Here is a 14,967-nt window from a genome sequence, read left to right as displayed (position 1 = left end):
GGAGAAATGTGAGCAGCTTCCGGTGAGGGAATTTATGAGTGAAGCAGCAGCCTGACAATTATTGCCACTAATCAGAAGATCTGGACCCTGAGTCAACAACACAGCAAATTTTTTAAATTAAAAAGGAACTGAGGGTGGAGCAAAAACCAACAACCTGAAAGCTATTCCAAAGACAAACTTTAATACTCCAGATTACAAAACAAGTACAATCATAGTAATCAATTTTATCATTTAGTTAGATAAGCATGTGAGCAGATATCTTCTGGCCTTTGAAGTTGAGGCGACCTTATTTGAGGTCCACTGGGTTCTTTCTCAGCCTTCTTCTTAGGCTGTCCCTGGGGTCGAGGATGACTTGCTTCCACACTAAAAATTAAAACCTGGATGACTGAAGAGTCCAATGCGCGACCTGCAATCTCTGCCACAGGTGTGGAAGATGGTGGTAGGGGGAATGGGTGTGTGGGGTGCCCGGGCTGCCTTGCACTCCTTTTGATGTCGACACTTGGCTTCAGCTAGCCCTTGGTGATGACACTCAAGGCGTTCAGCTCCTTCCCGGATGCTTTCCCTCCACTTCGGGCAGTCTTGGGCCAGGGTTTCCCAGATGTCGGTGGGGATGTTGCACTTTTTCAAGGAGGCTTTGAGGGTGTCCTTGAAGCATTCCTCTGCCTTCCTGGGGTTCACTTTCTCAGTACAGACCCCACCACTTACAGCTGCCTGTAAGGAAAATGGCACTAATTCCAATTATCATCGACGTCAATTACCATGGTGCTGCTCAAACCATATTAAGAGAGCTGACTGTTCTGGACAATTCGAGCAGCTGTTTGCACCTCATTAAAGTATGATTACCTGTTCATCTTTTCAGGTAGCCAGACGTCTTCAGCCACCCATCATCATGGAGAGGCAGAGAATGGGGATTCTTCCTGTTCTTTAAAAATATTGTTGGCTACACTGGTCATCGCTATAGCGGGGAAACTGCATTGACAGCAACATACCCAATATAAGCTGTTGGGATTTAGTCTAGTAATCAGAATGCCAATTATTTTTATCACTGAAGTAGATGTGATGTGAACAGTAATCAAAGACAAAAAATTATTCCACCTTCCACAATTTGCAAACTTGCATGTATTATATAATATCCTTTCAAAAACCCAAGGAACTAGCCAAACAAACTTGGTATAATTAACAGAGTTAAAGTTTCAAGTCATATCACAACCTGAGATATTAGCCCTGCTTCTCTCTCCACAGATGCTGCCAGGCCTGCTGAGTATTTCCAACATGTGTGTTTATTTCAGATTTTTAGCATTCGCAGTAGTTTGCTTTTTGATATGATTAGCTTTTGGTTAGATCTCACCAACAAAAGCCACAGTTGAAATTATCTCCAGATAATATATTGTTGCCTTTCTTCCCCCATGGTAAAGGAATTCTGTTTGAGTATGATTAGCAAAGTGTCCATTATCTTAATTCACAGTATTTTGCTTTACCTGTAGTTTGATATGAAAAGAAATATATTAGAGAATTCTTTTGTCTTGGAGCTCTGCTTCTGTCACCAGTGCTTACTTTGACCTACTCCAAACACTGGTTGAATTTCATATCATAAGGGCAGAAATCTTCATTGCTGAATGTCCCCAAGATTTGTTACATAAGGATTGTTCGTATAATCGTCAAAATTGCATGTGTTCCATTGAGATATTGATTTTTACCAGTCAAATTGAGCAAAACTAATGTGGTTTTAAAAGGAATATGTTCTACATCAGCCTTCATCTATGTGTCTGGGAGTTCACTAGATCCAAATCTGACTCCTGTCAAAGAAAACAAACAGCACTTCTACGATTGTTTAACACTCGTGCATCAGAAGGGACTTTTGTTGAAATTGTTTTATGGGTAAAATGATTTACAGTGCTTAATTTATCCAAGAGACATTCTGAGATTCATTTTTTTTTGTCTTTTCTTACAGTGCACCAACGCAGGGCTATCTTTCCACAACAGAGTTTGCGCCATAGCCTGTTTATGTTGTTCAGTCACTGGGCTGGCCCTTTTAGCATAATGTTTACTCCTCTGGACAGATACAGTGATAGGAACATGCAAATTAACCGGCACCAGTATTCTGCATTAAAGGTACAAGACAATACACCATTTGTTTTGTTAAACCTAATTCTATATGCTGTAGTGTTATATTATGCCATACTAATTGCATCCTGTCATTTGACAAATATTACTGATCAATGTTTTTCTGGGTGCAAGGTCAAATGAAGTTTAATTGCATGCCAGTAACAATGAAAAGCCATGTCTTTCTATTCCATTTGCACCAACTACTGGCACTAAATAAACCACATGTGCCCATTGTCCACAACAGAACAATTTTCAGTTTTATTTTAGTCATGGTTGTGGCATTCATACATGGGAAAGGATTGCTGTATTCAACAATTTTAAGTCAGCTTCATCCTTCATTCACCTTGTGTTTGTACATTCTTTGTCGACCATTAACTGGAAATTCAGACGGTACATTCCAAATCACAAGAACTCTGCATAAAAAATAATTTCTTGTCAGCTCCAGTTTTCTTTATCAATCACAAATCTGTATCCTTTGGTTCCTGACCCTTCTACCACTGGAAACATTTTCTCTTTATTTAAACTTCAAAACCATTCAAGATTTTGAAAACTTCTTTCAAATCTCCTCTACCCTAAGGAAAACAACCCCAACTTCTTCAGTCTTACATAACTGAAGGCTCTATTTGTCTCCCAGTCTTCTGTGCACCATGTTCCTCTTCTCTAATGTTTCATCCTGATGCCTATCCCCTGCCAAATTAGTTTAAACCTTCTTCCACAACACTAGTTAACCTCCCAACAACGACCCTGATCCCAGCACAGTTCAAGTACAATCTGTCTATCTAGAACAGGCCACTCCTGCTGCAGAACCACTCTCCATGCTCCTGCCCCATTTCTCCAGCAATCCATTGACCAGACTTTTTCTGTTTTTCCTGCACTCGTTAGTGCATGGCACTTCGGAGATTGCTACCTTTGAGTAATATTCAGAGGAATGTGGTGATAATTAAATCAAATCCGATATCATTTAGATATCTGAGCAATTTTTAACATGCATTATAAATCTATGCACAGTACAAGTGTAAGTTCATGAATTTGAGTTGATATATTTTATATATATATATATATATATATATATATACATACACACACATTGAAGAGTTTAGCTTCATGTTTGGGGAAAGGAGCAAACTAAATAATGTATGGCATTGCAGTTGTAAATGAGTTGTGTATGCTCAATTGCATGCAAGGTAAACATTGACCCTTTCTGAGAGCAAAATATGACATCTGTTTTGACTACAATTGTACCAACTTAATTTAAAAATTTGATAATATGTTTATCACAGTAGGACAGCAATAATGCACACTTGGGGTGCTGCTGTTTATCTCGGCACCAGATGCTTAATTGGATACAAACTGAATGTGATATGAAATTGAATGACACCTGAATTGTTTATGCTTGATGAAGATATCTTTCTGATACCTGGAACCATAGATCCCAGTGTAATGAGAAGGCATTTTGCAAACTGACCCTCAGTACAATATCACTCTAGTTGTCTATGTATTCTGCTTCTGTAATGGATGCATATAGGTTTTTAAGGAGACATAATGGGGTTAATTCTGCGAGGCTCCTGGAATGGAGCCTGCTTAACGTGAGTGTAGATCTAAAATTTGGCAAGTCTAATTAGTGGAACTCATCTTTTTCAAGTAAAACTAGTGTACCAAGCAGAGTAAAATATATCCTGATTAAATTACTTTGATAAGTGAAAGTTTGAAAAATAATTGGAGTCTTGTGATGAACTGCATGGATAAGTGCAAATGTGTGGTGGCAGTTAACTGCACTGTTACCTTCACCTTAAATTCAGCAACAGAATGAACAATTGGCATTTCCAATAGTAATCTATTGTCAAATTGTGTACTACAGGCACTGTTTTTATTACTGAAATTATGTTGTTTTGGCCCAGGAAAATTGTCACAATTATTTTCTTGAATCCCCCATTTTTCATCATCATAGGCTATGTCAGCTGTACTCTGTTGTGGGCCCGTGTCTGATAATGTTGGACTGTCTTCAGACGGCTATCTGTACAAGTGGTTGGATAATATCCTGGATTCCCAAGAAAAAAAGGTAAGAAATATCTGGAATAGTAAATCATATATGTATACAATAAATGTAAAGTATAAAAGGAGTAAATTGAGAAATATGAAAAATCAAAATGTGGATAGCATGTTTCAGGACGTGGTCACCCTGCAGCTTAAGGAAGTGCAAGCAGAGAGGGAATGGGTGACTGCCAGACAGAAGAAGACGACCAGGCAGGTAGTGAGAGAATCCCCTGAGTGCATCTCACTCACAAACCGTTTTCGGCCTTGGAAAACGGTGAGAGTGCCGGTTCCTCTGTGGAGGCCAACCAAAACCAAGGCCATGGCACTGTGGGTGGTCCAACTGCTTGGGATTTTGGGGGGTTCGGGGGGGGGACGGTGTGTGGGGGGTGGGTAAAGGAAGAAGTGTGGAAGGGCAATAGTGGTAGGGGATTCATTAGTGAGGGGAGTAGACAGGCGCTTCTGCGGCCATAGACGTGACTCCAGGATGGTATCTTGCCTCCCGGGTGCCAGGGTCAAGTGTGTCACGGAATGGCTACAGGGAATTCTGAAGGGAGAGAATGAACAGCCGGAGGCTGTGATCCATGTTGGGACCAATCACATAGGAAGAAAGGGAAATGAGGTTCTGCAAGCAGACTTTAGGGAGCTAGGCAGGAAATTGAAAAGCAGGACTTCAAAAATAGTAATCTTCGGATTACTCCCGGTGCCACGCAGTGGTGAGTATAGGAAATAAGGATAGAGCAGATGAATGTGTGGCTGGAGAGATGGTGAAGGAGGGGGGGCTTTATGTTATGGGGAGAGGGCAGGAAATTGGAGTTGAGGCCGAAATGAGATCAGCCATGATTGTATTGAATGGCAGGGCAGGCTTGATGGGCTGAATTGCCTGCTCCTAGTTCTTATGTTTAGATTTCTGGGGCACTGGGACCATTTCTGGGGGAGGTGGGACCTGTACAAGTTGGACAGGTTACATCTGAACAGGAACGGGAGCAACATCCTTGCGGGGAGGTTTGCTAATGCTGATGGGGTGGATTTAAACTAAATTGGCAGGGGGTTGGGATCCTGAAAAGTAGTTCAGACGGGAGAGGAGCTGAGATGGAATTAGAAGTTAAAAGGCCAGTAATTGAGTCTGAAAGCAGAGGAAACATAGGCTAGATAAGAAAGAAGAGAGTTTAGCAAGGCTAAATGGAATATATTTTAATGCAAGGAGCTTGAGGAATAAGACAGACGAGCTGAGGACACAGATAGGCACGTGGGAGTATGATATCATAGCTATGACCGAGACTTGGCTAAAAGAAGGGCAGGATTGGCCGCTCAACATTCCTGCTTATAGGGTATTCAGACAAGATAGAGAGGGGGATGGAAGAGGAGGGGGCATCGCAATATTGATCAAAGAATCAATTATAGCAATGAGGAGGGATGATATCCTGGAAGGATCATCAAATAAGGCCATATGGATAGAAGTAATAAACACAAAAGGGGCAAACATGCTGTTGGGTGTGTACTATAGGCTCCCAAACAGTCAGGGAGAGATAGAGGATCAAATATGTAGTCAAATTTCAAAGAAATGTAAGAATAATAAGGCAGTAATAGTAGGGGATTTTAACTACCCAAATATTAACTGGGATAGTTTGTGTGCGAGGTAGGGAGGGAGCAAAATTCTTAACGTTGCATCCAGGAGAACTTTTTTAGCCAGTATGTAGAAAGCCCAACAAGGGAGGGGGCAGTTCTACACCTAATATTCTGAAATGAGCCTGGGCAAGTGGAAGGCGTAAGAGTAGGGGAGCATTTTGGAGATAGTGACCATAACTCAATTAGATTTAGGATAGTTATGGAAAAGGATAAGATTGGGCTGGGAATAAAAGTTCTAAACTGAGAAAAGGCTTATTTTACTAAGATGAGATACGATTTGGCCCAAGTGGACTGGGAGCAGCTACTTGCAGATAAAACTGTCAGAGCAGTGAGAGGCATTCAAGGAGGAAATAGTGAGAGTGCAGGGCAAATAGGTTCCCATAAAGACAAAGGAGGGGACCAAGTCCGGAGAACCCTGGATGTCAAGGGACATAAAGGTTAGGATTAAGAAAAAAAGAGAAGCTTATAGCAGATACCGAGGACTCAATACGGCAGAGTCCTTAGAGGAGTATAAAAAGTACAGGGGGATCTTAACAAGGAAATTAGGAAAGCTAAGAGAGTGCATGAGAATGCATTGATGGGTAGAATAAAGGAAAACCTAAAGGGTTCTTCAAAAATATATGAAGAGCAATAGAATAACTAGGGAAAGAGTAGGGCCAATTAGGGACCATAGAGGTTATCTGTGTGTGGACCCAGAAGACGTGGGTACAGTCCTCAGTGAATACTTTGTGTCAGTCTTCACAATGGAAAAGGACGATGCAGGTATAGACATCAGGGTGGAGGACTGTGAAAACAGCAAGGGCCCCAGCACGGAGCCCTGCGGAACCCCACTGGAAACAGACTTCCAGTCACAGAAACATCCCTCTGCTCCCTGCCTCTCAGCCAATTTTGGATCCAACGTGCCACTTTGCCTCAGATCCCATGGGCTCTTACTTTCTTGACCAGTCTGCCATGAGAGATCTTATCAGAAGCCTTGCTAACGTCCATGTAGACCACATCAAATGCATTACCCTCATCAACACTCCTGGTTACAAAAAATTCGATGAAATTTGCCAAACATGACCTCCCCTTAACAAATCCATGTTGACTATCCCCGATTAATCCGTGTCTCTCCAAGTGCAGATATATTTTGTCCTTCAGAATTCTTTCTAGTAACTTACCCACCACTGAGGTTAAACTCAGTGAGGTTAATTGAGGTTATTGTTTTATCTCCACCTTTTAGCCTATTTTGATCCCTTCCCCCCATCCCACCCTCACTAGGGCTATCTGTCACTTGCTCGTCCAGCTTTCTACCCTTACTGTCACCATCAGCACATTCCTGAGCTAATATCACCACCGTCAACACCCCTTTGTCCTTTTGTCTATGACATCTTTAGCAATCTCTTCTTTGCCTCCACCTATCACTGGCCCTCTATCCAGCTCTATCTGTCCCACCCCCCTTAAACAGCTTATATTTCACCTCATTTCTATATTTCCTTAGTTCTGATGAAGAGTCATATGGACTTGAAACGTTAACTGTATTCCTCTCCACAGATGCTGTCAGACCTGCTGAGTTTTTCCAGCTTTTTTTTTTGTGACTGAGGTTAGACTGACTGGCCTGTAATTTCTTGGTCTATCCCTTCCTCCCTTTTTTGATAATGGGACAACATTAGCAGTCCTCCAGTCCTCTGACGCCTCACCTGTGGCCAGAGAGGATTTGAAAATTACTGCCAGGGCCCCTGATATCTTCCCCTGCCTCCCTCAAAAGCCTGGGATACATCTCATCCGGGCCTGCCGATTTATCTGCTTTTAAGGTCGTTAAACTCGCGAGTACCTCCACTCTTCTATGTTAATTTCCTCTAATATTTCTCAGTCCTTCACCCTGATGTCTATACCTGCGTCATCCTTTTCCATTGTGAAGACCGACACAAAGTATTCACTGAGGACTGTACCCACGTCTTCTGGGTCCACATACAGATAACCTCCATGGTCCCTAATTGGCCCTACTCTTCTTTCTTTGGTAAAATTGATTTCAATTGATTGCTCACGTTAAAACCAAGCTGCTAGCTGCATTAATCTGTAATTAATTGTCCTTGCCTTTCACAGTCAGCATTGAAATAATCTGTGAAATAAATTTATTTCTATAGTTTTATTATTAACTCCATGTTCTGCACATTTCCTTTAGGTTCATCAGTTAGGCTGTGAAGCTGTAATGCTTTTATTAGAGTTGAATCCAGACCAAAGTAACCTGATGTACTGGGCTGTAGATCGATGCTACACAGGTTCAAGACGTGTGGCAGCTGGATGTTTCAAGGCAATAGCCAATGTGTTTCATAACAGGTATGGGTTACGCTGTTCTCATATTGATGGCTAAGAAATAATGGATATGTGAATTGGAACTGAGGTATCTCAGATGTACCTTAGAAGCAGTAAACGCTTTAAACATCAGGCTGATTCAGTTAAATAAAAGCTATTATTTCAGTTGGTCACTGGTAGGGAAGATCTGAATTATCCTTCCAATATTACCCTTTGCCATGTTTTCACAATTCCCTCTGACCCCATCCACTCTCTGACTGCAAGCCAATAACTTTCAGCAAAAGCTTCAGCTCATCCACTTACCTTCCCACCTCAAATGAATTTTGAGCTCAGTAAAATGCTGAATTCATGTTCTGTTCATTTTGCCTCCACACCAGCTTTTTTGGCGAGCAGAGTCTTCCCCTTGCATAGCAGACCCTTTCTCCATCTTCAGGTAACTTGTTCATCCTGGACCCCACCCTCTGGCCTCAGACTGTCTCAAGATCTCTACGTTGACAACTGCCAGTGTGACATCGTAGTTCTCAATTACTCTATTCCACTTGCATTAGCCTACTTCCCTATGAACTTGCGGCACTTTGTTCTCTCAGCTCCAACCCTAGCATCATCACCCAGCAGTTTAATGATGTTTATTGTTTGACGAACCAACCTTGTGGAGACTGAACAATAACTTTTCAACGCCACCTCCTAACTTCACTGGACCATAACCTCACCAACAAACACCAAGCCATCAGTTTTCATACTATCACTGACCTCACCTCCTCTGGAGAGACATCTTCCTTCGATGACCTCCAACCTCATAATACCCCAACCCCATGCAGCCTGCATCAACTTCCTTCCCAAGATTCAAAAACAGGACTGCCTTGGTAGTCTTATTGTTTTGGCCTCCTCTTGCCCCATAAAACTAACTTCTTCCTATCCACGTTCTATTTTTCTCCCATTGTCATGTCTCTTCCCACCACGTCCACAATGCAATTTCCAATCCTAACTGTTTCCTTTTCACCAAGGACGCCCAATTAATACGCACTGCCACTCCGCACAAGGATGAATTGAGAGCCCTCCGCTTCTTCCAGTGAATGGTGTCCCAACCACTCCCTATTCATTACCACACTCCTCTGCCTGGCTGACCTTGTTCTCACATTGAGCAACTTCTTTGTTGGCAGGAAGTGAGTGAAGTCAAAGGTGTTGCTTTGGGAACCCAGGTGGATCTTAGCTATGCCTGTGCATGTGGAGCAGTTTTTGTTCCAGTGCTAACCATCTCTTTTTTTCCCCAGCACATTGATGACTGGCTTGGTGCTGTTTCCTACTTTTGCCCTGAACTGAAATACTTTCATCAAATGCTTCCAATTTTCACCCTTCCTCATCTTCATATGATCCATCTGCAACTCTTCCCTGCCCTTCCTCGACTTCTCTATTTTAATTTCTGTGGATACACTGTCGACCACTATCTCAATATAAGTCAAATGGCTCCCACAACTTCCTTGACTACACTTCCTCCTACCCTGCTTCTTGTAAGGCCTCTACTCTAAGTTTCTCCATCTCCCTCGCACTCAACCAGACGATGCCACGTTCCACATTAGTGCTTTTGATGCCTTCCTTTTCACTCAGCCAAAGATTTCCCTTCACTGTAGTTGACAGGGCCCTTGGCCATGTCAGCCCACTTCCCACACTTATGCTGTTATCCCTTCCTCTCCCTCCCAGAATCACAATCTGATTTCCTTTTCCTTCCTCTTCCATCCACCGGCCTTCATAGTCAGTAGATCACCTTCTTTCGTTTCCACAGCCTCCATTGTGATGCTACCACCAAACACATCTTCGCCTTCCCTCCCTTTTCAGCATTCCAAAGGGACTGTTGCCTCCCATAACACCCTGGTCCACTCCTCAGCCATCCTCAACAATCCTTCTTCCCATTCCATGCAAGTACAAGCAATGCAACACCAGCCCTTTCTGTTGTCCAGGGCTGCAAACATTATTTCCACATGAAACAGCTACTTTCTTTTTTTAATTTAGTATGTCATATGTGCTGCTCATGATGCAGTCTCCTCCACATAGAGGAGACCGAATGCAAATTGGGTGACAGATTTGAAGAACATTTGTGGTCCCAAGCTTCTAGTTGCTTGTCATTTTAATCCTCCGCCCTACTCCCACTCTGACCTCCATGTGTTCAGCTTCTTACAGTTCCAATGAAGCTCAATGTAAGCGCATGTTTCGATGAAGCACTTGTACAGCCTTCTGCTGATCCAATTTACACTGCCTCTAGCCTCTTCTTTTGTTTCTTTCTTTGTCCCATTACCATCCCCTTTTTGCCTGCACCGTCATCTTTAATGCCATTTAATGTCTCCTGCCTTTCACTCTCTGTTAGATCTTTCCTTATGTTGTTCCTCCACTATCCCCTTTTCCCTGCCTCTACATTGGTTAAACCTTGTTACAACTCAACTTTATCCAGTTCTAACAAAAGATAACTGACCTGAAACTGTTTCTGTCTACACAGTTGCTGCCAGAGTTGTTGAGTTTTTCCAGTATTTTCTATTTTTAATTCAGATGTCCAACATCTGCAGCAGTATTTTACTTTTATGCTTCTGTTGTTGGATAATTAATATTTATTTCATTCCACTTGGTTGTGCTGAGTTACTGAATTGAATTCACATCTGTGGTTTTCAATAAACTGAAGGCCATCTTCAGTAAGGCTATCTGCAGCAAACAGTTCCCATGTGGAAAAATCAGAGACTGAACCAACTTGTGCAATGTTTGTCCAACTCCTAGCTGCCAGTTATAGAGGGCAATGACAGAGACCTTGTTACAGAGTCCAATTGCACACCTTCATGAATGGTACATAGTGAAAGGAAGAATTTGTGGACATGGACGAAGATGACATAAAGAGCAAAATAGTTACAAACTGCAAAGTTGCTTGAAATGCACAGTTGTGTCTACAGTGGAAAATAATGTCAAACTTATGTTTTTTTCACTATGCAGTCAAAATTGGTGCATTACCTGTGACTAGTTTGAATTCACAAAGTTGTGGAAGTAAAATTTGACATCTTAGAAGGGTACACTGGTCAAGTACTAAATCATTTGAGGAATCTTGATGGCAGCTAATATCTTTAATTATGGATCTTCAGAACTTAATTTCCTGTAATGTGGTTTTTAATTTGATGAACCTATGTTGATGTGTGCAGATTTTCCATTATACATCCAGCGTGGCTTCAATTTATCTCTGGTTTCTTCCTGATGGTAGTGCTCTGACTGAAACAAGCTCTTCAAGTTAAACCTTTGTGAACTATTGTGTACATATTTTGTGTAAATAAATTGGCATATTTATCATGGGATCATGCTGTTTGATTTAGTATTTGTTTCTGTTCATGTGTACTTTACTTAAACTAATTATAAGACTAAATAAAAGTTTAGCTCCATAAATTTAATAATAACTTTTGGAACTTCTTCACAGGGATTACCAGTTTGACACTGTGACCCTTCTGAATCTGATACTTTTCAAAGCAGCTGATTCATCCAGAGAGATCTATGAAATCGCCATGCAACTGCTGCAGGTTTGTGAATGAAAGCAGTGATCCTTTCACCCAATGAATAATTGAATGTCTTGCATAACACTTAATATGTATTTATTTTTTGCTAGTAAACATCAATAAAAATGTTCCCTTAATTCTAAATCTAAATATTAAAGCATGAGAAATGTAAAGCTTTAGTAATTATTTTGTTCTTGATATTGCCTCCATTTAATATGCTTCAAGGAGCAAATGAGACCCATTAATTCAAAGGTTTTCATTTTGACAATTATAACTTTTTAAATATCCAGGTTAGCTCATCAGTAAATATGAAAAATTGCAGATATTTCCATTTGTCACGATGTGTAACTCCTGACTATCATTTGTCTCAATTTCCTGAGTGCAGTATCAGTTTTAATATTTTAAGCTACCATTTTTGAATCCAGGCTTATGTGTTTGAGTCCTTAAAATCGCAACCTTCTGATTCAATGACAAGAGGGCTAGCAACTGAACCAAGCTGACATTGCACCATTGGCAACCTTTGGAGCTTTGGGGCTTAATGTATTTGGGAGAGATAAAGCTATGACACTTGTCTAAGTGCTGATTATCCAAGAGGTTGCTAAAATTGAGGCCCGCAAGAGGCAGAGTGCTGAATATGGATCTTTTGCCTGTTTGAGTATCTTTGGGATTTTATGTATCAACTTTTCCCAATAAGGCCAGAACTTTGGGCAGAATTTGAAAACATGAATGGTTATTCCTCCCAAACACAGGGTCTCCAGCAGTCGGCCACAAATTCAGGATGCCACTGTGCAGTCAAGCAAGGATACGAACATACAAATGAGGAGCAGGAGTAGGCCAGTCAGCCCCTCGAGCCTGCTCCGCCATTTAATAAGATCATGGCTGACCTGATAGTAACCTGAAATCTGCATCCCACCTACCTCCGATAACCTATCATCCCCTTGCTTAGCAAGAATCTATCCACCTCTGTCTTAAAAATATTCAAAGACCCTGTTTCCATCGCCTTTTCAGGAAGAGAGCTCCAAAGACTCACGACCCTGAGTGAAAAAATTTCGCCTCTGTCTTAAAAGGGCCACCCCTTATTTTTAAACAGTGACCCCTCGTTCCAGATTCTCCCACAAGAGGAAACACCCTCTCCACATCCACCCTGTCAAGACCCCTCAGAATCTTAAAGGTTTCAATCAAGTCACCTCTTACTCTTTTAAACTCCAGTGGATACAAGCCTAGTCTGTCCAATCTTTCTTCATAAGACAACCCACCCATTCCAGGTATTAGTCTGGTCCACCTTCTCTGAACAGCTTCCAATGCATTTACATCATGGATATGGTGTGTTGTTAGGTTATTTACTTCTTCTTTTCAAAAAATATATTGCAGGTTGAAACTATGTGGGCTAATACACAAATGGAATCTCAAGTGTTGTCAGATAAGATTTGTTCAGGTCACTTTCAGGCTATTTTTGCTCCACTATGACCCTCCAAGTGCCTGGAAATAAAGATTCATATCTCTAGGAAATTAGTTTTTCCTGTGTCTTTGTTGTTTGTGAAAAAGATTTCTAAAGCAGAAGGTGGCCATATGATGCTCCCCCAGGAGGTCCAATCAAAAAACCGAAGGATGATACAGCACAGAGGGAGCTCGTTTGGTCTGTCATATCTATGCCGGCTCTTTGGTAGAGTTATCTGATTAATCCTACTCTTGCTCTTTCTCCCTAAGTGTGTGTAATGTTTTCCCTTTAAAGTATTTATCTATTTTTTAATTTTACTATTGAATTTCGGGCAGTGCATTCCAGATCCCAACAACTCACTGTAAAACATTTCCTTGTGTGATCTGTGGCTCTTTTGCCAATCACCTTAATTATGGATCTTCTGGTTTCTGACCCTTCCAGAACTGGAAGCAGTTCCTCATTGTTTAATCTATCAAAACCATTCATAGAATCATAGAATGATTACAACACAGCAGAAGACCATTCAGTTCCCTTTGTGTCTGCTTTTTGTGAAAGCAAATCAGCCTTTTTCCTGTAGCCCTGCAAACCTATTCTCTTCAGATCATTATCCAATTAACTTTTGAAAGCAATAATTGGATCTGCCTCTACAACACTGTTGTGACGCAGCAGTTCAAAGGCTGAGTTGTTTAAATCCCAGATGGAAACTTGAATAACTGTCATAACCCATATTTTCAATTGATATATTTGAGATGCAGTTCTGAATTCAGGAATAAAACCACCAATCCTCAAGAGATTTTTATATAAAACTAATTTAAACATTTATTGATTTAGCAAGAAATTAAACACATGCACATGTCTACAAATTACTGCCATAATAACTTTTAAACAAATCTCCAAATTAATCACTCCCAGCTAAATCTTCACCAAGGTAACAATAACCCATAGACTTTAAACAGACACCAGGCAAAGCACATTTGACCTTAAAAATTCAAAATGAGGTTCCCTTCAATTTGGTTCCTTTGCAGACAGTTCTAGGCTTACAGGTTGGTTAGATGTTAAATGCTTCTGTCCTACACACAAAAACCTTTAAATTTATACCTAGCTTCCCTTTGAATGTAAATTTTCCATTGTATTACTAGGTTTTTTACTTTTACCTCTCCTAACAATAATCCTTTCATTCCACCAATTTTATTAGTAACATAAACACATTGCTTGGTGTCTCCCAGCTAGGTGCAAAATTTTACCTATTAGTTTGAATGGTTTATTCAACAAATGCAAATGTACTCTTTACTTTCTATCCTTATATCTATTAACATCTCAAACTACTATGCATCAAAACACCCAGACTAGCTGGCTTTAACCCAATTAAGCCACACACGGACACAGACACAGACCCTACCACAAGTCCAATTTAAAAATAAATTCTATAACATAATACATGTTAATATCTCTTCGTGACACACACTTTCAGGCAGTGCATTCTAGATCCTAATCACTCACTGTGTAAAAGCAGTCTTTTCTCATGTTCTGTTGTCAGTCATTTTAAATTGGCATCCTCTAGCTTTTGACCCTTCTGTCAATGGGAACAGTTTCTCCCTATCTACTCTGTCCAGATTCCGAGCGATTTTGAATACCTCTATCATGTTGCTTTCAACCTTCTCTTTAAGGAGAACAGTCCTAACTTCACCAATCTATCCATGTAACCGAAGTCTCTCAACCCGGGAACTATTTTTATGAGTCTTTATTGCACCCTCTCCAATGCCATCACATGGTTCCAAAAATAGAATTGGACTCTGTACTGAAGTGGAGATCAAACCAGCCTTTCATAAAGGTTCACCATAACGTCCTTGCTTTTGTGCTCTATGCCCTTATTTATAAAACCAAGCATCCCTTATTAACTCGCCCTGCTGCCTTCAACAATTAGTCACATATGCCCTCAAGACTCTGCTC

At 40.9% G+C, this 14,967-nt stretch overlaps 1 protein-coding gene across 12 annotated transcripts in view; it reads left to right on the top strand.

Annotated features, from left to right (window-relative positions):
- Positions 1 to 14,967, top strand: part of fryl (furry homolog, like) — a 594,162-nt gene that overhangs the window by 401,500 nt on the left and 177,695 nt on the right. For all 12 annotated transcript variants that reach the window (XM_078547597.1, XM_078547607.1, XM_078547572.1 and 9 more), the window contains 4 exons: positions 1,952 to 2,112; positions 4,055 to 4,165; positions 7,931 to 8,085; positions 11,504 to 11,603. In XM_078547597.1, coding sequence (XP_078403723.1) covers positions 1,952 to 2,112; positions 4,055 to 4,165; positions 7,931 to 8,085; positions 11,504 to 11,603 — 527 coding nt within the window. The remainder of the gene's footprint in view (positions 1 to 1,951; positions 2,113 to 4,054; positions 4,166 to 7,930; positions 8,086 to 11,503; positions 11,604 to 14,967) is intronic.

The sequence above is a fragment of the Cetorhinus maximus genome, chromosome 1 (assembly GCF_964194155.1).
Source record: "Cetorhinus maximus chromosome 1, sCetMax3.hap1.1, whole genome shotgun sequence".
NCBI classification, from domain to species: domain Eukaryota; kingdom Metazoa; phylum Chordata; class Chondrichthyes; order Lamniformes; family Cetorhinidae; genus Cetorhinus; species Cetorhinus maximus.
This window is presented reverse-complemented; position numbering and strand designations above follow the sequence as displayed.